General features: G+C 39.0%; 1 protein-coding gene across 1 annotated transcript; it reads right to left on the bottom strand.

Annotated features, from left to right (window-relative positions):
- Positions 1-4,270: 4,270 nt before the first annotated feature.
- On the bottom strand, positions 4,271-25,701 carry cabp7b (calcium binding protein 7b). The gene is made up of 5 exons (XM_074617467.1): positions 25,332-25,701; positions 6,759-6,902; positions 6,540-6,652; positions 4,691-4,838; positions 4,271-4,586 (listed from the first exon to the last, which is right to left on the bottom strand). The coding sequence occupies exons 1-5, from the start codon at positions 25,438-25,440 to the stop codon at positions 4,459-4,461; spliced, it is 642 nt and encodes a 213-aa protein (XP_074473568.1). The 5' UTR covers positions 25,441-25,701; the 3' UTR covers positions 4,271-4,458.
- Between the last annotated feature and the right edge of the window lie 228 nt (positions 25,702-25,929).

Below are 25,929 nucleotides of genomic sequence, written 5' to 3'. Positions count from 1 at the left end.
GATTTTATGTGAGTCCCTATTTTGTCTGCATCATACACACACATACACAAGGACACATGCACATCCAGCCTTGGTTTTCAGACTATTCTGCGTATTGGCAGTTGGTGGCAGTAACACAGCAACAAATCTAGCAATGCGCCAACAAAGACAGTGAAGATGAAATCGGATAGAAATCAGACATGGATGTAAAAGTATGAATTATTTAATTAATGTTTGAAAATGTTAAATGAAGAAAATGCACACAACACATTTGTCCATTGCTGCTGTGCTCAGCACCAACTCTTGCGAGTCCTTACAACTACAGTAATTGCATGTTATATTTCCCTAAAGCTTTTTATTCCAAACATCTGTATGTCTACAAGGAAATGTTTTTTTTCCTTCTGTGCAGGCTGTGTGCTGAGCTCTGTTACTAATGCATGCTTAACATGCCGGATGCTGCACCGTCAGGGCCATCACACCATCACATCCTGACAGTTCTCCCTCCTGATCTCAAAAGTGTTGAATGAGAAATGAATTCAGAATCTCACTCTGTTTTCGTGCGTACCCCGAAGAGCATCCCCACCGAGATCTGCTCTTTTCCTCTTATCCTCGCTTTTAGTGTCAACTACGTTTTGTGAATATCCACAGTGAATCCACAGCTTTAATTTTGCAACCAGTTTCACAAACAGAAAAACAAACAGCGAGCTCCTTTTTAATTCCTTAGTTTTTTATTGGACTACATGCATCTAGACACCACTTACATTAGTGTATAATTGATGCAGTAACCTCTACATGTGCAGTAACAGCTACAGAAATAAAACAGCGCTGGATATTTCTCAATCTAGACATTAAAATCGCTAGTAATGTCACACAGCAGGATGATTCAAATATTAACTAGAAAGTTCTAGGGACTTTTGCCAAGAACAAGGGAGAAAGAGAAAGATAATACATGAATACTTATTGATACTTGGATTACTGATGAGTCATTTCAATTCAAAAATACATTTAGCATCAGATTTGTCAAAAGGGATGATTTTGTAAAATGGATTTCCCTTCTTTCTAAAAGTCTTTCTAAACTTACTTAAAGTCAAGGCATGAGAGCGCAGTTTTTTACTCCAAATGACAAAAGGCACAGGACAGAAGACATCTACAGTCCAAATCAAATGAATAACAATTAAGACAATCCGTCAACAGAGTGCACATAAATCTGCTCATTACAGCACTGAAACGTACAGAGGAGGACACAATAATTGCTTATATGTCTTAAGACAAGATTTGACACAATAACTACATTGTACATTCTCACAAAACCCCATACCTTACATGATGTGTTCACATGAAGAGGTAATGCGATGTCATATATAAGTATTTCATACATAAACAGCTACTGTATACGAGATAAAATATCAGATTTATTGCCAGAATGATACACGCTGTTTCATACGCTTCCTCTTGTGATATAGCTTTGATAAAAAGAGCACGAAAAAATATATAGCATTTTGTAAAACGTTGTCAAATTTGACAAATATTTGTTAAAGGAAACATTCTGAAAAATGAATCTTAACAAATCAGAAAAGTTAATGTAAGTGCATGGACCTTAATACACACAAGAACTTGTATCTGAATGTCCAGTCAACCTGGAAATGATATCAGAAACCTGATATTTTCTGTACATTTTTTTGTTTTATACAAAACATTATGCTTACATTCATAATAAAATCACATAGATTTAATGTTTTTCCAAGTAAGAAAATATGTTATACTTTAAACACTATGTTGTTTTGGTGGTCCATGTAAAAGCCAGAAAACAACATCGTTCATGATATGTTAAATTATTGTTCACAGCATACTCCAAAGTATTTTAGTGTTTTGATATTGTCTGCACGTTCACAAAAATCGACATTGACAGGAAAATGTCAAATACTGAGATTTTTTTTTTGCAATGATTACTATACAAATTGCATAATTATTTGAATACATACACCAGAGTTCAAAGTTTGATCTCACACACATAGAACACATACGTATTTCTAGTTTAATGTACATGCAAGTGTTTCGTGTGAACTGGATATCCTTCATTCTCATTTGCCATAAATATTACATTTAATTTTGTTGATCTTGTGATCATTATTTATCTTGAACTCTGGGCTTTTTGCATAAATGCCTATGCACACACCCTTGTCTAATATATCTCAGAGGGATTTTATGATTTCTTTCTGTGTTCTGCCTTTTATTTGGACTCGACCGTTCACTTCAGTTTAACTCTTAAACCTACATTTTTTTAGTTTGATTTACAAATCATTCCCCAAGAAGGCTCACTCTGAGCTTAAAAACAAACCAATTCATTTTTTAGAAAACTGTGACATCTTTAGAAATGGCCTGTGGGATCAGCGGATTGGAGTACACAGCATGAGGTCGAGGGTCACAGGCTGAGTCCACATGTCATTCAACCCGTCTCTTTTCCATCCTTCTTTCCAGATGTGCTGCAGCAGTGTAGAAACGATTCATGTCTTTGTTTTTAACTATAATGTGCCTTTACTTCACTTTAAGCTGAGCTAGAACTTGTTGGATAATAACATGATGCTTTACAAAATATTAAACGGTTTATGTTCATAGCATCTAATAAAAGTAACAAAGCAGTGCACCTGACCAGATTAGCATGATTTCACATTTTTCTGCGTGTTGTCCTAAAGCTGTTTGTAGCTTCTGCAGCCACGCTCGCAGCTCTGTGAGGCTCTGTGAGCTAAATGCTAATGCTAGCATGGCAGCATGCTCACAATGACAAAGCTAACATGCTGATGTTTTTCAGGTATAATGTTTATCATGTTCACCATCTTAGTTTAGCGTGCTAGCATGCTAACATTTGCTAAGTAACACTAAGTACAACTGAGTTTGATTTGAATGTTGCTGGATACTCAAATTGACTGTTATCAGCTCATTAAATGTGCATTATCAGTCGCTGTACGCCTCATAGATGTGGGTCAATAGGGGCCTGCTGCACCTACTACATTGTAAAAGTGAAACTTAAAATCAACACATTTTTACATGTTGTAAAATTGCATGAAACATCATCTTTTGAACACAAACAAACCAGCTTCTTTAGGTTTAGGCAACAAATTTACAACTTCTTTAGCAACAAAACCACTTAGTAAAGTTTATGGGAAAAGATCGTGTTTTGGCTTAAAATAACTACGTTTCAAATGTGAAATTAAAACTCAAGGTTGTGAACACAAAGACAACTACACATCACCCCCAGCCTCCACCCCATATGGAGTTTCACACTGTCTACACTACGGCGCCTGACTTCCACTTTTGCTCCTGTCATAATTACTACGGTCGCTAGAGGTCGCTCTCGTCTTCTTTTTATTCCTTCTTTCGGTGATCGCCCTTGTGAATCGATGATAAAACCTACTAGTGGGTGTAGCAGGCCCCTACTGACCCATCTATGAGGCTTATAACCACTGATAACACCCATTTAATGGTCTGATGATAGTCTAAACCATCACCAAAGTTATTACAATTCATCCACTCAAAATCACAATGTCAACCTCAAGGTGATGCTAAAGGAAAAATCAGGAGATCACCAATGTCACTGTTTGGGAACTGCAACTGTCTTTTGCCAATTCATCCTGTAGATGTTGAGATATTTCACAGGATAAGTGAAAACTTTGATCTGCTGGTGGCATTACAGGAAAAGCCCGGGATCACTAGAGTCCGCAGCATTCTTCTCTGGAGATAATGAGTATCTCTTTCAAATGTCATGGCAATCCATTCAACAGTTTTTGAGATATTTCAGTCTTGGCCGAAGTGGTGAACCGGCCGACTCACGGACGGACTGATTTGTGTTTTTAATTAATGGGGCTGCTCTTTTGTTAAGGTGTAGATCACAGATGGTGCTGGTTCAGCAAAGAATGTTAAACTGGATGTGAGTGTGAATCTTGGCACTGAAACAAACAGAGACTTAAAAGAGACACATTATGCAGTACCCAGTCATCTATCCTTATGTTTTCCGAAAGTGATTTAAAGCTACTTAATATGCAGCCCATCAACACGTTTGTATTGCTTTATTACTATCATCAGTAATATCATTATTGGGTGCATTCCAAATGTTCTCATCAACAACGTTAATTGTTTTTGATATAATAGACACAGCACAGCTATTTCTACAGCACATACTTCTACAGACTGCTTTCCTAGCTAACTTCTTAGAAAACATCAGAAATTTGAATCAATGACTTTTTAGGATACTCGCCAGCCCTTGAAATGTCTTTCTTTCTTTCTTCTTTTACCATGGTATGCTATGATTTGTGGTCATACAAAACCACAGTGTGACATCATTTTGTCCATTATAGAGAGAAGCTGTGACAGCGTCATTGTGGGTGTTGATCGAACGAAACCAAAAACAGTCCAGTATTTTGGTTAATGTTGGATTTTTCAGTGTCCGTCCTTAAATCTCTTGGTAGCCAGCTGGTGTAGTATTTATTTCATCCCTCTGCGCAGCATTTGATTTGCCGCAATGAGCATAACGCTGATGATGAATGCAATGGCGAAGGCACAAATCAGGCTTTTACGCACGCATGTGTGTTTTTCCTGTTGTGTTGGGCTTGCTGTGGAAAGAATTTAGAAGAAATATTAGCACATCTGAGCGTCTCAACAGAGCTTTAAAAAAATGTCTGAACAATGTGTGAAATAAAATCTGTGTGTGACATACTGTCAATGTCCACGTGGGACTCTGGACTGTTCAGGTGGTTCTCCTCAGTCATGATGATGTTCTCAATGTCTTTCATGGTGAGGTGGTCACGGAAAGTATCATAAAGCAGTCTCTTAAGCTCGTCCACAGTCAGTTTCCCCATGTCACACTGGGGAGACATAAAACACCAAGAAAATGTCTAATTAGCAGAGGAAAAAACTCCCGACTCAAAGCCCCTCAATGACGCAAATAAGCTGTAGGACAACAATAAATAGTTGTAGCACAGGGTAGCTCCTGGTGAACTCATTTACTTGATTATGCAACTATATGCAAGGATATGAAGGTATTGCATGTGACGTACTGTAATTATAAGAGTGGTGCAGTACGTCAAGGCCATTTGGAATATAGTTAACCATCTGAGACCCGATCCCGAGCCACTTTACTGTCTTTCAGAGGCTGTAGCAGGTTCAGTTTTAGAGCTAGAAGGTACTGATATCATATGAAACTAGAAAACCTAAGGAGTCCACTGGTACATGTCATGCTAATTGTAGGTAAGGAGGATAAATAACACCAATTTTGTCGAGGAAAACCTGCCATGGCTATTTTCAAAGGGGTCCCTTGACCTCTGACCTCAAGATATGTGAATGAAAATGGGTTCTATAGGTACCAACGAGTCTCCCCTTTACAGACATGCCCACTTTATGATATCACATGCAGTTTTTTGCATGCAGTATAAATGTGTTATTTTCGCCAATACTAAAATTATATATTTTGAATATTTCTGCATATTGGGCTCCCTAAACAGTCTTGGAATTACAAAAATTGGGTATCACTGTAAAGATGAGACTCTTGTGGATCCAATGAGCCCAACTGTATTCATGTGTGATGATGTTAGTCCCCATAGTAGCCATTTAATTGTAGTGATTGAGACTTGACCTCACTGTATAAAATTACCTGTGGTGACCTCTAGGATAATCACAGACTCATGAAACTTTCCAACCACAAACTAGAGACCTAGAGCATTCAGAGGATGGGTGGATTTCCTAGCTAGATTGAAAATAAGGGGGTTTCTGAGCAGTTTCCAGAAAAGAAGTGCTCGCCATCCAATCGTTCTTGCAGAAATCTTTAAATGTCAAAAGTTTTTGATACCAAATCACAGCATGGCTTTTTCTATGGTGTTCCTCAAGGTCTTGGTGTCTTAATGTGGTATTTTGGAGGGATTATTGATCATTTTTATCAATTCTTGAATTGTAAAAAATGGTTAAATTTAGTACCAAATCTGTTTAACAAATAGTATCAACCCAAAAATTGCTGCAACAACTTATGAGACATAATAGAGCATGGGAATGGAAATTATATACTTCTACCACAATGTTCTAAGCCCTTATACACTTTTACAATTTATTTTAATTAATTATATAATTTATGGATTAATACATGTTTATTTCTGATTTATGACTAAAACAACTTGACACACAGTGCTGCAACTGAAATTAAGCTTTCAGATGATGTACACCACTTCTATGTGACATCTACTGCTGACCTGCTATCTCCCCCTAAACACCCCCTGTACCCTCCTAAAAATGACAAAAACAAGTCTATTGTGGGTCTCAGAGGGTAAATGCACACACAGAAGCAAATCGGACTATTACGTATAATGTAAGAATAATGCTAGAATTTTTGTTGTTTAAAATGACAAAATTTTACATCACTGATTTCTGTATTGTAATTATAATTGAAACAGATGGCTCTGTATCACGCAACGACAGAAAAGCCAGAAGGGAAACTTACTCAAAAGAGGAAAGAGAATGGATGAAAGGACATTGATAAAAGAAAAAGTTGATTGATGATACTGGATGACAGCATTTACCTTCCAAAACACTGAATCAAAGTCTGCTCCGTGAAACTTATCAGGCATTCCAGCAGCAGAGAGTTTAGGACCGAGCAATGTGACAAATTCATCAAAGCCAACTTGACCGTCACCTGGTGAGACAAACAGCAATACAAACATGTCATTGTATAGCTCATATGATGGATTATATACGTAACAGTCTTTTGAACTTCCTGAGAGAAAGAGAGAAACACATACCATCTATATCAAGTCTCTGGATGATGACCTCCAGCTCCACCTCATTGGGCATGTAGCCCAGTGAGCGCATGGCAGTCCCCAACTCCTGCTTTGAGATGAAGCCATTCCCGTCTCGGTCAAAGACCTTGAAAGCCTCACGGATCTCTGTTGGGAGAAGGAGGGCAGTAATTATATAAAGAGTGGAGAAGAAGGAGGTGAATATAGATTTATCACTGACAATTTCCCACTGTGAGAAACAGCAGGCTGGCTCAGTTGTTGATCTGAAATATGTGTGTACACAATGTTTGTATTTTGAAAGTAGCTTAAAGCAGTTTGAAATTGTGTGTTTGTGTTGAATTAAGAATTGCAGGCAGTTGCACTCAAAGGCATAGCTCAGAAAGTACAGTCCCTGTTTCTTAGATGTTTATGTTTTGAGGAAAGGGAGGCATACCTGAATATTTAATGTTTGAAGAGTGGGAACTGCAGGAGTGAGCAGTTTAAACTTTCTTTCTTGTTACAAATACTGCAGAGGTAAGGGTAAGTCTTGTGATATTTTATATATTTATATATATTTATACTTTTTTTTAGATATGTAGTTATTACTTATCTGTGTAGCCAAATCCTGATATGCTGTAGCTTATTCCCCTGCACCATGGAGCTCCAATCTTGTCCACAAACTATTAAAAGCAAATCAATTAGCTATGTTCCTTCATTATGATGAAAATGTTGGTTTATTTTGAGTAAATAATCCACGGCCCTGCAGCCGTAAATTACAGCTACTGCACCAAATCCGCAGCTGGAAATAGTCCACCATTTCCTTCTATTTGAGTAACTTTAGCCATTTTAAGAGATTTTCAGCACAATGGACAGACACAAAGAGGAACAATGCATTTGAATGTTTCAGCACCATGGAGAGAGAAAGAGCGACGGTAGTTGAACGTTTCAGCACCATGGAGAGAGACACAGCGACGTAGTTGAATGTTTCAGCACCATGGAGACAGACAGAGAGACGATAATACGATAATACTTTTACTGTCAGACAGGTCTGAAATTTGTTTTGCATCACAGCAGCTCCATTTGCAACATCGCAGAAGGGAGAAAAAAATCAAGACAAGAAACAAGGATACATACATTTAACATTTCAATCACAGAAGACAATATTCAGGGCCCTTCAACGTTCATTTGATCTGGGATTGATCTGAGACGGTAGTTGAATGTTTCAGCACCACGGAGAGAGACGGAGAGACTGTAGTTGAATGTTTCAGCACCACGGAGAGAGACAGAGACGGTAGTTGAATGTTTCAGCACCACGGAGAGAGACAGAGACGGTAGTTGAATGTTTCAGCACCACGGAGAGAGACAGAGACGGTAGTTGAATGTTTCAGCACCACAGAGAGAGACAGAGACGGTAGTTGAATGTTTCAGCACCACGGAGAGAGACAGAGACGGTAGTTGAATGTTTCAGCACCACGGAGAGAGACAGAGACGGTAGTTGAATGTTTCAGCACCACAGAGAGAGACAGAGACGGTAGTTGAATGTTTCAGCACCACGGAGAGAGACGGAGAGACTGTAGTTGAATGTTTCAGCACCACGGAGAGAGACAGAGACGGTAGTTGAATGTTTCAGCACCACAGAGAGAGACAGAGACGGTAGTTGAATGTTTCAGCACCATGGAGAGAAACAGTTTGTGATTAAATGTTTCAGCACCACGTAGAAAGACTCAATACATATGTGAGTGCACAGTGCAAAATGCAGCTCAGCACCAGTGAAGTAGCATGTTCCTGAGCTGCATTAAAATTAGGGCTGTCAATCGATTAAAATATTTAATTGCAAAATAATTAATTGGAAATTAATCAAACATTTTTTATCTGTTCAAAATGTACCTTAAACGGAGATTTGTCAATAATTTAATACTCTTACAAACATGGGAGTGGGAAAATATGCTTATTTATGCAAATGTATTTATATATTTATTATTGGAAATCAATTAACAACACAAAACAATGACAAATATTGTCCAGAAACCCTCACAGGTACTGCATTTAGCAAAAAAAATGTGCTCCAATCATAACATGGCAAAATCAAGCCCAATGGGCAACAACAGCTGTCAGTGTGTCAGTGTGCTGACTTGACTATGACTTGCCCCAAAACTGCATTTGATTATCATAAAGTGAGCATGTCTGTAAAGGGGAGACTCGTGGGTACCCATAGAACACATTTTCATTCATATATCTTGAGGTCAGAGGTCAAGGGACCCCTTTGACAATAGCCATGAAAGTTTTTCCTCGTCAAAATGTATCGTTAGTTTGGAGCGTTATTTACCCTCCTTTGTGACAAGCTAACACAACATGGTAGGTACCAATGGATTCCTTATGTTTTCTAGTTTCATATGATGCCACTATCTTCACTCTAGCTTTAAAAGCGCCACTACAACCTAAAAATTGCAAGTTGCATTCATGCGTTAAAGAAATTAGTGGCGTGAAAACAAATTTGCATTAACATTATCATGTTAACTTTGACAGCCCTAATTGAAATAGATAGATAGAATGAATAGATAAAGTGTGGCCCCTGTGTATAAGATTATTACCAACACCAAGGAGGTAATGTTTTCGGTTCGGCTTGTTTGTTGGTTTGTTTGTCAGCAGGATTACGGAAAAACTCTTTGCCCAATTTTCATGTCACTTGGTGAAAGGGTGTATCATCAACCAAGGACAAATCCATTAAAATTAGGAGCGGATTGGTCTTGCTCTCCGAGTGCTCTTCTAGTTCTATTTTGTTACCAGGCCTGTTACATTATAAAATGTTTTTCTGTTGATTGGTGCAAATTCCTTATTTGCTATAGACGTACAGTCACCCTCACATCCAACACCTGTGAACATAGCCAAAGCACAATCGGTTGTGACAGAAGGCAGCGAGCGGGTTCATGTGTTTATAATTAACTACAACTTCAGGTAAATAATCCATAAACATTGCCATTTGGCTCCCTGCATCACAGTATTCTGTTTGAAGTGGTAAAAAGAGCAGTTGCACATCAAAGGCAAAGAACCTCTGTGGCCCTTTTTGATGTAGATCCTCAAATATATAAGACTCTTCCATGCTTGCTCTGTAGTCACGTGTCACGAGATGAAACAAGACAAGCAATTAAGAAAATTGAACATGAAGGATTTGAAATCATACCAACGTATAAATGATACAACATAACAATGCTAGACTGGTATACTGAAGGCAAGAACAAAGTGAATGAACATTGACATTAACGATAATGGCATCACCAAGTCTCACCTTTAGGCACTGTATGTAGGCAGTAGTCAGTCTACGTCATCAAACATCAATACAAGCTCAAACATAGACTCATCTCTATATTCAGGTATAAGTTTTACTTGGATACTGCGGCAAAACTAAGAGCTTTTATGAAACTTCATTTGAACTTCATATGGATTAAAAATGTGATTATTCTGATTGCTTCTATGATGGAGAAAATTAATTTGAATGCAAGTATGCATGTGATTGGGAAAGCACAACCGGTAATTTGTATTCAAGCCCACAAGTGGACAAGCACTGACCATCTATCTTATGTACATGAATGATAGAGAGACCGCAGTTTATAAGTGATAGCCCAAAGTGGCAGATTATAGCCTTGTGGGTGCCTCTGCTCTTTGGCGCAGCCATTGGGGTCCTTCTGAAAAAGTGACACTGTCTGAACCAAACCTTGACATATCAGACACCACATATTTGTCTACATTACAGCCAGCAGTGCTGCTTGAGTTTTGTTATCTTCCTTCAGCACCACCCTAGATTCAATGTCATGACCCCTGGCGCCAGTGACAAATAATGAATTCACCGAGCCAGCTGAGCAGTGGCTGGACTACTGATTGTTTCACACCAAGAGGAGTGAATATTTAAAAAAAGTCTTCAGATGAAACCACTAGGGAAACTATGTCTTTACTTCTCTGGAAATGTAGACTTCATTATACTCTCATACTTAATTTATCATCTGTTTTTTTAAACATAAAATTACAATAATTTACCTTCTTGAAGACACTGTTTTGACAGCCCATATACAACGTTGCTCTACTTTCTCTCTTTATCATCCACCCTTCCCCGTCACAATTGTTTAGCTTATTTTACATATTTGAAAAATGAGATTTACTTTTACATACTTTTAAAGTTAATATTCATAGAGATTGGACATTTATTCACCAAGAATATACAGGACAAATGCAGACATCTTTATGTCCTATGGGCCCATATTTTGAAGTTAAAGCTGAAGTAGTAAAAGTAAAGCTGTGTCCTCCGGTGTCCTCCAGTGCTCCTAACGGCATCTGCAAGATTTCACAGACTGGAGGTAAACAAGCAGTAAGAGCTGATCTTGAGGTCTGCTGTCCAGCTGCTGTCTATGAGAGCCAGCTGTCAATCACTCGCAAACTCCGACCAAACGGTCAAACTAGGCAGCGCTGATCAAATATGAATCAATATTATCTTACGTTAATGTCTATTTCTCGCCTCAGCTGTAAAATGAGAAAGTTTGTGACGCCGCCGTCATTGTGAAATCTGGTGAAGGAACGCCAAGTTCCGGTCACATGACCGGAGCACAGCCAATAGGAACGCTCTCTCAATGAAATGACCTGTGATTGGACAAAGTCTCCCGTCACGGGCTAGATATTTTAAAGCCTGAAAACAGAGCCATGAGGAGGTGCATAAGTCTAGTTTTCTATCAGAAAACTTGAATTACAATATGCTGAAAGGTTATTATGGAATTTTTGCCCAATGATGCCAAAAATATACTGCCTACTGCCACTTTAATATACTGCAATGCAGAATGTCGACACATAATCTGACCACCATATGGTGCAACACAGTACATTGTTTGAAATGCATCTGCTATAGTCTCAACAAAAACTGATCTTTATAAGCTTCACAAAGGTATTGTTATTTTTATTATTTGACATCATCATGTCCAACTCATGCATGTCGTAGTTAGTAAATCCTTTCAAATGCATCATTATGAAGTATTTTGAGGACAATAACAACGCATATTGTACATGCATTGGAACATACAATCATAAAACAGATGTATTTAGACATAGATACAGTAAGGGTATACACATGATACTACAGAAAACTGGTGAATGTAAGCTTTGCTGAAAACATTCAACAAACTACTGTGAGTATCTAAGTGACCTTGCACTGCTCTGACGGGGCAAAAGCTTGGTTATCTAAAGTCAGGGCCAGGCCATTAAAATCTGTGTACTGTATGTAATCACAGGAGTATTTTTAATTAACTAAGCATTTCCCCTGCAGCAGCAAGTAATCAAGGTCTGTATGACCAAACCTTTTGGGTTCATTCTGCTGATAGGAGGAAAACATTTACTTAAATGTCAACTTGTTTAACACTATTAAGCAAATCATTAACACTGGTGTGAAATAAGTTATTGCTCAAGTCAGTGACAATACCGTGACTGTTAAAAACGCTGTAAAATATGATCAGTGACTTATATCTTTTATGACCAATGTGCCACAATATTTTAGAGTGTCTGTCTTTGAGGTAATGGCATTGACTGTAACACTGAGTCAAACTAAATACGTCATCAGTGCTCAGAGTCAAGTCAAGGATAAAAACATGGAGTTTGGTGTGTCCACTCCACAGTGACAAATATGCTCTTCCAGAGCAGAACGAATAGGAAACAAATTCTTTGGCATGTGTGTTAGAAGCGCAATTGACATGGATATCTAAATCACAAACAACAATAATCATATTGTGCAAAGATAAAAAATATGACAAGTAATAGAATTTGCTGTTATTTGGTTTAGGGAGATCATATGACGCTTGCAAAATACTGTGTTATCACTGTTGACTTTAGATACAACAAAATCAGATTTTTGAGCAAAGTTATTCAAATGAAGCTCAGATTCTTTAGACATATCGTATGTAAATCATCATGAAAAACTCAGGTCCTGTCAGATACAAATCTGATGAAAGCAGCATTATTTGTTGCACACTGGTTTATGGATGTTCCAAACAACTGTGTCAGTCGTGAGTGTGTAGCTGCCTTTGTCTAAATCAGTGAATAATTTCTTTTAAGTTTCTGATAATGTGCATTATTTACATTCTGGTGACAGGTACTGCATCGTCTTAAAATGGATTCTGGGGCCCACAGAAGAAATATCGGTTTGTTTTGTTGCTTTTTACTTTGTCGCACAAGAATATCTTTGATGCCATCCTGTATTACAAATGTTGGAGGATCGGGTCACTTGATGCCAAAGTGGTGGAAAGCAAATTACATAGAATGATATTACATTAAACCACAATTTGAGTTTACTGAAACAAAAGTGATATGACCAATTCATCCGTTTTTTTGCCATGCAAGAACAAAATGAAATATTGACTGACAATTTCATGGCAGGTTAGACCAACAGCTGCCAAACAATCACGATGCTGATTGTTTCCTGAGGAGCAAACAGGCTCGTTGGTGTTTATTTATCCCGCGATGTAGAGCAGTTTGTTTTAGCGTATTTGACCTGATTATCACTTTTGTCTTTCACTCATCATCTCATTAAAGCAGATGTTCCCCCTCATCTTTCTCAGCTCACAGTTTACTTCTTGGCCCAATCCCAAACTTCTCCCTGTAAAGGACTTAGCCCTCGGAAACTTGTATTTTCAGGAGCCGGTATATAATTTGTGATAAGCTTGAATTGATGTGTCCCAAACATCAAAGAGACTCTTTTGCCAACCCTGCAGATCTAAACCCAGGACTTAAAAGTCTGCTGACCTTCCAAGTGAGCTAAAACAGAACATGAGGACCAACAGATCCTACTGACCTTTCAGACCGACCGGCAGAGTGATTCATGCTGGTCGTTGCTGCAGCTAAAAACGTCCATGAAAACGGTTCCATGACGAGGGCTGATGCCAAGAAGAACCACTGCTGCCCATTGGCAGAGTGCCGGTGCCACTGGCGGGGGCAGAAAGTCCATTGAAGCTCGCTCACCTAAATAATTGGGAAAATCCCAAACAACGGCTTTGAGCCAGAAGAAGTGTGTGGGAGACCAACATGGCATTTGGAGACAGATTACACTGTTGTGCATCACCTCGATATCCTAAACCTGCCGTTTCTATTTAAAGAGAAGCCAGACATTCATGATTCATGAGGGAAAAAAGACTTTAAAGGGGTGTTTTTTCTTACTTTTTAAAGTGGCCAAGTTGTAATTAAAAGATACCACAACGGGGGATACAAAACAAAAATGCTTATTACGAATTAAAATCTGTAACTGTGACTAAACTGAAGAGAAATGTGTACTTAATGGTGCACGTTAGAGTCTCGTCTCAAGAATCTCCTAAAAAATCATATTCATCAAGTCATACAATTTGCATTTTGTTACATTAGCACAGTTTGATGCTGCTTTTGATGTCTCTTTCATGAGTAATCTTGCTGAGAAGACTTGTTTCAAGACTGCAGACTGAATGTCATGTTCAGCCATTTGTTTCCAAAATCATAATTAAAAAATATATCAGTATCACATTGTTGCTGCGATTTAGAAACATACAGAGCTGTCCAGGCTCTGTGTATTTACTGGTGGTCATACTATCTCAACTGAGACATGTGTGGTATTGAAGTGGCTACCATTAGTTTGCTGCTATAGTGACTATTTCTATTGTTATGTTTGTCAGAGACTTTTCTTTTTCGTTGACTTTTAAATTTCAATCTAGAAGGGCACTCAGAGAGCGCAGACCTCCACCAAAACCGTTTCTATAGGAGAAAAATAATGCTTGTATCCGCTCCGTGATTCGGATCTGCTCCAGAAGTTAATGGGTTCTTTCTTGGCCTATGTTACACCCTTCCACCAAGTTTCATGAAAATCCGGCATGTGGTTTTTCCGTAATCCTGCCAACAAACAGACCAACAAACCAACAACAAACAAACTGAAACATTCCGGCTCTGTGTCCAGATCCCTCAGACATGTTAAGACTATCTGGCATTATATATTTTAGTGGTGTCTTTATTCATTTATCTGGATTTGTTTTTATGTGATCAGGTATCTAGTTGTAGTTTATGTTTGGTTGCATCCTGTTTTATTTTGTAGGTTCAGTCATATGTCATGTTTTGTTTTACTTCCTGCCTTTGTGATTGTCTGCCCCGCCCTGATTGGTTCCACCTGTGTCTAATCGCCCTGCTCTCCTTGGGCATTTAGTCTGTTTCATTGCGAGTTCATCTTCGTACTTTGTGCTTAGTACTCCAGCTTATTCTTCCAAGTGGTTTTGTTTTTCTAGTGTTTAGTATTCCCTGTGTTTTGGATTTTTCTGCTATCTGCCAACTGCTTCCTGCGGCCAGTCTTCCGTTACCTGCCTTCCCGTGGACTCTCAGGTTGTAGCCGTCTCCAGCAATAAATCATTGAACTTTTCTTGCTGCCTCCTCATCAATCCGTCTATGTCTGGGTCCAACTGCAATTTCCTGAGACTGTGACGCAAACCAACAAACCGAACCGAAAACATAACCTCCTTGGCGGAGGTCATAACAAAGTTACAATACATATCTAGAAATCTATTTTAAAAAAAAAAGCTCTCCTGGCTTTCTGCCGAATTGATCATTAGTCAAACTGCTTGAAACCAGACATTTCTGTGAAAGTAGAAATTTACGTGAGTTTGCTGGGAATGCTAACAGGACAGAAGGTACCTAAAACAGAGGTTGTCTGCATCATTCCTCATTGAAGAAAATACCGGAAAATATGTTGGGTTCAGGGGAAACAAGTGTTGTCTTTCGAACAAGGAACCAAACAATGTAATCCTTAAGGAAAGGCCATGCACCACCACTGAGAGAGCCCGACAGTGATTGTCCGGTTCACTGCAAAACTCCCTCTTCACCTTCAGTCACGATCATGACATTGCACAGGAAACGGTAATAGAGTTAATACAGCAGGAGGTAAATGAAGAGGTCTTTTCGCTCTGCAGGAACTGAAGAGAAGAGAATAACAACAGGCAGTCTCCAGCCTCCAGAGTTACTGTAAATGCATGCATAAATATAACCCGCGACACTATTCACAATAGGTTTCGTCTCGTCTCTTCGGCAGATAGTCCGGGCCTTTTCATTAATAGCAGCATCTTTTGAGTCAATCCAAGATGCAGCCACTTGTTTTGGTGAAAAGGATATAAATAAAGGCATGGGATACATTTTCACAAAAAGTAGGTCTTAAATTAGGTACCTTTTTTGTCACTTGCCCTAATCAACAATCTCCACTTAAAGGAGCAGTTTGTAGGATTTAGTGGCATCTAGTAGCGTGGTTGCAGATTGCAACCAACTGAATACCTCTCCGCTCACTCCTCCCTTTCCAAGCGTATAGATAACTACGGTGGCCTTCAGGTAACGTTAAAAACATGAAAGGCTCTCTCGAGAGCAAGTGTTTGGTTTGTCCATTCTGGGCTACTGTAGAAACATGGCGGACTCCGTGAAGATGACCAGTTCCCTGTGTAAATATGAAGGGCTCATTCTAAGCTAACAAAAACACAATGATTCTTAGTTTCAGGTATTTATACACTAATGAAAACATAGTTATAAATACTACATTCCATTTCTGCCAATAGATGCCCCTAAATCCTACACACACCACACTTTAAAAGTAAGGGGTTTTGTGTGTTCCTTAAAGCTGGGGGAGGCAATATTTCCATAGTAACTTTTCAGTATATTGTTAATCAAGTGGTAGCGCAGGGTAGGCAGTTTTCTGGAAAAGTTAAAAAAAAAGAAGCCAGAATTTGGAAATACAACCCACATCCTGCATCTCTCCTCTCTCTGTCCTAAGCCCCTCCCACCAGACAAGCTTGGGCATATGCACATGCTTCATACAGTAACCAGTACGAGTACTAGTCACACCTTTCAAACATCATTCTTCATACAGTAATCAGTACGAGTACTAGTCATTCATTTCAAACATCATCCCGATCGTAGTTATGATCCTGATACCGTCATATAGCGACAATTCTATGAGAACTATCCTCTTAATTTCTTTGCAAACTTGTTGGCCCGTAAAGCCCTTTGAGCTGACATACTGTGATTTTAGGCTCTAGCGAGTTACAATATCAGCAAAGCGTTTCAGAGATGGAGAGAAAGTGTCGCTAATAGTCTGGCCTTTTGCTAACCGTAGCCATCATGGTTGCTCTGCAGCGGTGAGCTCCATATTCTTTATACATCCAGAAGGATAAACTAAATAGAGAGATGGAGAGAAAGTTATGCTTGCCCCGAGCTACTGCCATAGCTACCGTAGCCGTGAGTCTAACTCACAGCGCTAACCACAGCCATGAGTAGAAGGCTAACAATTTGCTTTGCAGTGTTGTTGCCAATGCTAGAACAGCAACTTTTCCTGCAGGATGTTCCACCGTTGAATCAAGTTTTTACCACCTAAAGGAACGTGCACGTGCATCTGTATTGGTAGAACAGCCAATAGGAACTCCCCTGTCTAGTTTTCTCACAGACCTCTTGAATTACAATATGCTGAAAGGTTATTATGGAATTTTTGCTCAAGAATATACTGCCTACCCCCGCTTTAAATGAAGAACATGGTTTCAAAAGGACACTTTTGTTGAGGTAGTTACAGAAAATTGGTTAGAGGATAAAAATAGTCCCCGGGAGATGAATCATACTCTTTTCATTAAATGAGAGCCCCTCCCAGGTGGTTACGTCAATAACGGTATGATGACACCCATGACATCCTTCTCTCTGGTAATGAAAGGGGGGAAAAACATGTGAATCATGCAAACCAGAGGATACAAAAATAAAATGCTGTACCGCTGAGAGCTCCATTAAGACCCTCTGAGCGGAACAAAAATAGAACACATCATAGAAATATACTGTCAGAGGAAATACCACTAAATTGTGCAACAACTGCTAAGAACACTTATCTTAATACAAAATCCAACTGATGTTTCTGGCTGAACCGAAAAAATAAGCCAAAATCTGACATCATTAACGGTCAAATAGGGATTTATTCAAGTTTGGTAACCACTTGCAGTAGCTTCAAGTCTGTGGCTTAACTTGCACGGATGCTGTAGAAGTAAATACTGAATATCACATTCATACACACCCGATTGAATCGGCTCAAGCACCATGCTTTTGCAAAATAACCACACAAATGTCACAGAGAACACTAGATACATCCAATTTCTTGACATATCTTTTAGATTTCTTGTGTTCTGTGTGAACTGAATTAGTGAAAAAGAACTATATGATGACTCATAGTGCAACAAGACATGATACACCATACAGTTTATTGCCCCTGTGACACTTATAGCAACACGTACAGACAGTAAAAAAAAAGATAAATCACCCCGTTATCACGGGTCCCGCACATTTACACCTCATCTTTCTTCGATACCGCAGATTTACTGCATCTTCACATTATTACATTTACATACAACACACACACACAGTCACGAGAGACGTAGAACACTTGCTGCACAAGCCCTGCGGCTATAAAGCAACTCCTGCTGTCAAAAAGTATTAAATACTCCCACTACCTGCAGCTCTTTGCAGGCTGAATTGAAATTACGTGACCTAATGTTATTCTGAGGAAAGTTATTAACAATTAGAGCTTGACTTTATTACCAGCTGCGACAACGTGTGGCTGGTATTGTTTTCACCTTCTGTGTGTGTGTGTCATCATGGCAAGATGCGGTCCTGGACACACCTACTGTAGCGGTTTTGAATACTTTTCCAGATATTTATACATTTTGTCAACACAATAGCTTCAAAACTGTGCAAGATGCAATCACGAAACTTTACAGTTGTGTAGTTGGGGGCAAAATTAAAGCCAAGACCGAAGATGGGTGTTGTCCGAGCAAGCGCGCCGGAAGTAGGAGGGTAGGAAGTGGGGAAGGGGCCATTGACAGTAATGACCAGACATTTGTCATTGACCCCAGAGGAAGCCACATTTAAACTACAGCAAAGATGACAGAGCATGAAGTATCTAGTCTAGTAGATCTTTAACCTTTTTGTTGTTGATTTACTATAAAAAAACTAAATGTAAATCACGGTATATCTGCCATGACAAATATTACGTACAGTATATTTACAGTTATAGATCCCTGACAGCTGTGATACAGTAACATAGTACACAAATACTTTTCTGTTGACAATGTTGCTGCAAAAAAAACACTCCATTTCTAAGCACAAAAGAAGATAGCTTTGCATACAAAGTGGAAGAAGGCCTACACGCCGCTACAACGCCTGACGTCTGGGGGATTCTCCTGCCGGCTGTGATCTATAAATACTGTTCACATCCTCTGTCAGCGATGCACTGAGGAGTGATACGAGCTCGAGGAGACCTCCAAGAGTGTAACTGCCGGGAAGTCCTGACTGTCGAGCCGTAAAACCAGAGTCTTATCAGTGCCAACACATGTGCAGTTTAAGTGTCAGTGCCAGTTCGCTGTAAGTTACGGCGAGTGTTTTAGTAATTATAGTACTGACAAAGTAAGATCCCTTTTTTAAATAAGACATTTGATATAATTAATAGATTGTCTTGTGTGTATGTAATTATACACGGTAATGGGGAAATGTCAATGTATGTTTGTCAAAGTATCACAGATGTATTCAATTATCCTAGTCGTTCATGCACAATAGGCTGAACTTGGCTCTGGACCTTGGGTTTAATATTGCTCTCATCAAATGGGGACAGACTTGGCACGGCATACTGTCCATTTGCAATGTTATGCTCAGCAAGTGTAACTCTTTCACACAGGGTAAACACACACATAAATGTTAAATGGATGTGTTGAACATGAATAATATAACGATTACTGCTAGGTCTCTAGCATAAATAAGTAGCATTAGTGGAAAAAATGGGTTTTTCCTTCCACTGAGAGATATCCATAACAGAGAGGCTACCTAACGATCCAATGCCCAAAGTAAATCATTTAAAAGGTAATTACAACTCAAACTAATCAGGTTTTGGATGAGAGATTTAAAATATACAAGCACAGGCCTATGCACTGTTTTAGAAGAAACAGTAGCACAGTAGCTTGCACAGTAGTAATGGTTTGAATTAGGGCTGTCAACTTATCCGTTTCAACGCCACTAATTTCTTTAACGCATTAATGCAATCGATCTTTCGGAGGTAGTAGCAGACTCAGTTGTAGAGATAGAGTGAAGATACTGGTATCATATGAAGCTAGAAAACCTAAGGAATCCATTGGTACCAGCCATCATGCTAGGTTGTCGTGAAGGAGGTTATATAAAACTCCAAACCTACGCTAAATTTTGGCGAGGAAAAACTGTCACGGCCAAAAGGGTTCAAAGGGGTCCCTTGACCTCTGACCTCCAGATATGTGAATGTAAATGGGTTCTATGGGTACCCACGAGTCTCCCCTTTACAGACATGCCCACTTTATGATAATCACATGCAGTTTGGGGTAAATCATAGTCAAGTCAGCACACTGACACACTGACAGCTGTTGTTGTCTGTTGGGCTGCAGTTTGCCATGTTATGATTTGAGCATATTGTTTTATGCTAAATGCAGTACCTGTGAGGGTTCCTGGACAATATTTGTCATTGTTTTGTGTTGTTAATTGATTTCCAATAATAAATATATACATACATTTGCATAAAGGAAGCATATTTGCCCACTCCCATGTTGATAAGAGAATTAAATACTTGACAAATCTCCCTTTAAGGTACATTTTGAACGGATAAAACATGTGTGATTGATTTGAGATTAATCACAATTAACTATTTTAATGAATTGACAGCCCTAGTTTGAATACATATAAGGGTTTATGACAAGTACATGACACAAGGGTGAAGAAAAGGGCAGGAAGCCGTGCCACTGACCCTGCCCACCTACAGTAAGCAACCATCTGTTCGAAAAACATTCCCTGGACACCGCAGCTCCATTAAGAGCTGTGAGTACTTAATCAGCCTCCCTAAAGCTCACCCAATATAAACAATAGTGTGTCCATTCAGTGCAAGTGTCTTTAATCCTCACTACTGTTCATGTATTAGCAAGATTTCTCTTAATATTGTAGCCAATGTCCAACATGGTTAGGGTCAAGACAGTTAATATTGCAGATATGATTGTGATCCACATAAAATGGAAGATTAACGATCGCAAATGTTTTACGGCAGCATTACAAAGATTTACAGATATGGAGTCTTGAGTGTGTCACTGGAATAATGATCCACGTTTTATTGGTTAATTATAATGATTTAATTAATTGATGCATTTAAAACGAAATCTGTAAGGTTATCTGTTTTAATTACATTTGAATGATGCTACTTGCTAAGGTATTTGTTATATAGTAAGAAAACTCCTCATTAAATGTGCCTGTAAATAGGCTATTACTGTCATTAATCTCTTTTTTAATGATGAGTAATAGTGTGTTCCTAATTCCTTCCTATTCTTCTTTAACTTTTAAATGATACAATCATTTTTAAAAATGCTACCAAGGCACACATCAAAGGAAATTAAGTCATCCATTGAGGTCCTAATGCCTTGTAGAGAAAGTAAGTAAGAGGAATGCATGCATTAGACTATATCACACTCTTTTAATTTTGCTTAATGAAGTTTGACAAAAACAAGTAGATTGATTTGTTGCCAGTTACCTCTAGTCTGGTAAGGCGAGAGCCTGGAAGGCGTTCAGATGGGCAGTACAAAAATGTAAGATAAAAACCCACTACTGCCGTCGTCAAGGCAACGTGATATGTCTCCACAATGTGCTGTCCCATTCATCCCATTTAATACCATTTCAAGCCCTTGCAGCCACTCACACTCAACCATTTACCAGGTGATGTCAGTCAAGTCCCTGAGGGTTCAGGACTTAAGGCCTTAGGGGAGGACATTGGGATTGGGCCTGGTCCGCTAGGGTTTATGTTATAGTTTGTTTCCTGTTTTAGTTTGAAAGTCCGCTTCTTGTCTTGTTTTACTTCCTGCCTGCCTGTGTGATTGCCTGCCCCGCCCATATGAGTTTCACCTATCCCTCATTATCTCCCTCTGTTCCAGTCATATTCAGAGATTCTGCAGCTCCAGGTACGTCTGCATTGGTTTCAGCTTTGAACCGAGGTGGTTGCTGGTTGGTTCAACATCCAAGTGCCTAATGATGTTGTTAATGGCCTGAAGAAAGTTGTATTCATTACGTAACAGTAAAAGTCTTTTCTGAGCTCAAAAGGGTGGTGGGAGATCAAAAAATGGGACGTGTTTTTCTCTGTGGGAATCTCTTGCCTTCCCTCGACTAATTTAAGTCATTATAACCTGCCACCTGTTTCATATTCACTTCTACCACTAAGGCTTTAAATCCTTAGATACAGTATACAACACCTTCAACACCGTTCTTCACCTGAAGCTGAACTCTTTAATCTGTTTATGGAGGGCAGTGTGTCTCTTGTACTGTCCATGGTGTGTCTATTTGCACAGGATGCAATGTCCTTTTGCCCTTGTGTGTTGTGTTTGTCAGTGGGCACTAAAATGGTAGTCAGCATGTCTCCGCAACAATGTCACCAAGAGAAATCCCTGTTGATTTAATTACAGAAGCCACAGAGGAGCTCACTTTTTCTATTGTCTGAAAGTTTCATGGTCTATACTTGCTAAACTTAAAACAAAAGTCTATGTCTCTAATAGTACCATTTTTTTAAAGGAACGGTGTGTAACATTTCAGAGGATCTATTGGCAGAAATTGAATATAATATTCAATGAAAACTATGTTTTCATTAGAGTATAATCACCTGAAACTATGGTTGTGTTTTCATTAGCTTAGAATGAGTCCTTCATATCTACATAGGGAGCGGGTCCTCTTCACAGAGTCCACCATGTTTCTACAGTAGCCCAGAACGGACTAGGGATGCACGATCAGATTTTTTCAGTCTCAATACCGATAGTGATACCTGGGTATCGGCCAATACTGAGCACCGATCTGATACCAGTGATTAATTAATAAGCTGTATGCCTCACTGTGTGGAAGTGACTGGGATCATTCTTTTATGTGTAAGGAAACATCAGGCTTCACTTAAATATTGCTAAATTTGTAAAACAAAATGTGACCAATAAATACATATTTAATTGTTATTTATTATTAAAATAATAAATTGTGCACCAGCAACTTGGTAACAAATCTTCAACATTAACAAGAATTAAAATTCCAGTATATAGTATATAGAATATATAAAAATAAAATTGAATTGAATAGATCGGCCCCATCGGCCCGATATACGATCCAGTATTGGTATCGGTGCATCCCTAGAATGGACAAAGTGGCCCTAGCGAAAGCCTTTTGCATTTTTACGTGACCTGAAGGCCACCATAGTTCTCCAACATGCTCGTGAAGCTGCGGTAACGTGAGCCGCAGAGTGCAAAATCGTGGTAATGCAGCAGCTCCCGTTACCGCAGTCTTGGAAAGTGAGGTTTGAGTGGAGGGGTACTCAGTTGGTTGCAAACTGCAACCACACCACTAGATGGCACCACATCCTACACAGTGTACATTTAAGGTGATTATGTGTATAAGAAGTATAGATATTAGGCTCCATTTGAACCGTGAAATTGGTTTCTGTAAGACATTGTTCAGGTAATGCAGAATGATTTAGGTAACAGATTAAAACAAAAACGTATTATAAAGAAAACCAGATGATAATAAATCTATATAAGATCTTATTGCTGATGGAACTGCAGTCGTGTGGATTTAATGTCTGAGAATTATTCATCTGGTTGGTCTGGATTCTATAAAATCAAAATGAAGACATACCATTACTGTGTGTATTTCTAGTGTTAGTTGTGTAGTCATCTCCCAAAGCGTAATATACAGCAGTATAGTAATGTGTTCTCAGTTACACTGGGTATATACACACCTTGGAAACCCAGGAAAAAAGCTATTATCATGATCATGAATATGATTATGGAGAGTAATTAGATGAGTTGAGCAATTAGGGAACTTCTGCCCTGCTATAATTAAAGATTCTGTGAAATGAAACAATATGAATTGGCTGATTTGCAGACACTGGAGCGTCCACAGTGCTGTTCACAGACCAACAACAGCAGCTGCCACGCTTTGTGTTCAGGTGGAGCAGTTAAAGTGTAAAGGGTGGTTGGTCAGTAAGTGGGAGGTTGCTGATTCGGTCTGTCTGAGGATCTGTAAATGAAAGAGGTTTCATGTGAAACTCTTTAACACACCGGTGGAGCTGCTCGGTGACACAAGGTAGAGCCCTGTTTACCCTGGGCGCTGCCGCCTAGGTGTGAGGCCATGTAAATGTAGCAGTGCATTATGTGCTCAGTGAATCTTCCCTGGGTAAATACATTCACGGTTGAACGGTCCGTCTCGGTTTCTGTCCTGAATATTTAATGGCTCTCAATTAGCAAAACTGCAGTTTGAAAAGATTTCTCCATTACCTGAGAAGCTGTATCGTCATCTTCTCAACCAACACACACACAACACTCTATTTTACTGTTGCTCTAAATTCTTGCTTTTCCATAGCCAACCTTTTTTAATTAAATGTCATGTCGTCATTGCAGATAGTGGATTTTCAATGTCAAATGAGTGGTTCAAAGGAAGGGCAGGCAGCCACTTGTGGGCCCGCGCAACCTGCAGACAGAAGAAAGGGGAAATGGAATTCCCTTCGCATAAAAGACTTGGGTGATATCAGATCTGATCTGAGTTATCTCTTTATTGTAGTCTGCCAGGCTTCGCTCCAAATCACTGCCAGCTGTGCTTTCTCATTGTGAAGGACCATTTGCCAAAACAAAAACCTCCGTTCCTAACAGAAGGCACTCTACGGTTACTATTGCAAGAACGGTCACAGTGCTCCAATTCATCTTTTAGATGGCCTAAGTACAATGCTGTGGATGGTCGTTTTTATTAATTAAGAAAGAGATGATTTAATTCAAGACTCAAAACAAATCAATCTCCCATCTTATTTAATCAGTTTTATCTGCCATATAGACTTTCTGGAAATAGCATTTTAATCTTCATTTGTATAGTTAAGTTTGCCATTCATCACAGCCCCTTTTCTTTATTTGAGGCTCTTCTTTGTTGTGCAAATTTCAAACCCTGTCTCCCTAACTCAAAAGTCTTTTGGCTTAAGCACAAAACAACTTACAGTAAGTGAAAATCTTGTGTTTGTCCAACAAGTGCCATGGAAACAGCCAGAAGATATGGCATTGTAAGATGTCGTTTAATCTGGAGAACTTGACCGGTGTTGTGTACAGTATGTGCTTGGAAATCACGAGGATTATTAGCTTTTTACTGTGATTATTAGAGGATGAGGTGACAGTTTGGATTGATGTACAAATGACAAAAAAATGACAGTTAATTTTGTGTCTTTGTGCCAAAAATCTGAATGTGCAAAAAGAAAGGCGGGTGAAGAGCATATAGATGGAGCATATACAGTTTGTCCATGTATTCCAGATGTTTTAAACCCTAAACATAATGTAGAATATCTGCACTACTGATCCTTTTTATAAGCAGACCTATACAGTTTAGTGCACAGTCAGATTTGTGGATCAGTAAAAAGGAGCGCACAGCTGTCTGGAGCTCTCCAGGGTGCTGAACTGGACGGTGCATTTTTTAGATGTGGAACAACAACTCTGCAATAAGAAAAAACATGCAACCATGCTGCACCTTCTTGTGACTCACCTTCCACCTCATCCTCAGGCAGGATCACAGGGGTCCGGTAGGCGAGGAGATCTGGAATAGTGCAAAGTCCCTTGTACATGAACCTGGTGGTCACAGCACGCACTGGCATTTCTGCGAGAGGAAACCAACTGTGTCGCGATCTTCATATATATCCTATATAGCTCTCCGGAGTTCTGAGACAGACCCGTGGCTACTGTCCTTGATAAAGAAAATAATCTCAAGCAAATGAAACAGGAAACCCCTCCTCCGCAAAGTTCAACCTTCTTTTTTTTTTTAATACATATTTTCAATAATACTAGAGTCAAATCACCTTGCACTGGGCTGAATGCAGCTTGATTTCAATGCATATACAGCAGATTATTGTAAGCAAGATATGGAGAAAATGCCATTTCATAAAAACTATAGCCTGGTCAGATATTGATTAGCTCATATTAAAAATGTATGCAATCAAAAAAGATAAACAGGCTACTTTGACATGCCATTTAAAAAGATATTTTTTTTTAAAAAGAAATATGATAAATTACACTAATTTCGCTATTGTTCTTTCAAACTGTCTATTCCAGACATAATCTGTCTCACTTTTCTTCCCCGTTTCGGC

The sequence above is a fragment of the Sebastes fasciatus genome, chromosome 19 (genome assembly GCF_043250625.1).
Source record: "Sebastes fasciatus isolate fSebFas1 chromosome 19, fSebFas1.pri, whole genome shotgun sequence".
NCBI classification, from domain to species: domain Eukaryota; kingdom Metazoa; phylum Chordata; class Actinopteri; order Perciformes; family Sebastidae; genus Sebastes; species Sebastes fasciatus.
Note: the sequence above shows the minus strand (reverse complement) of the source record. Positions and strands in the feature narration are given on the sequence as shown.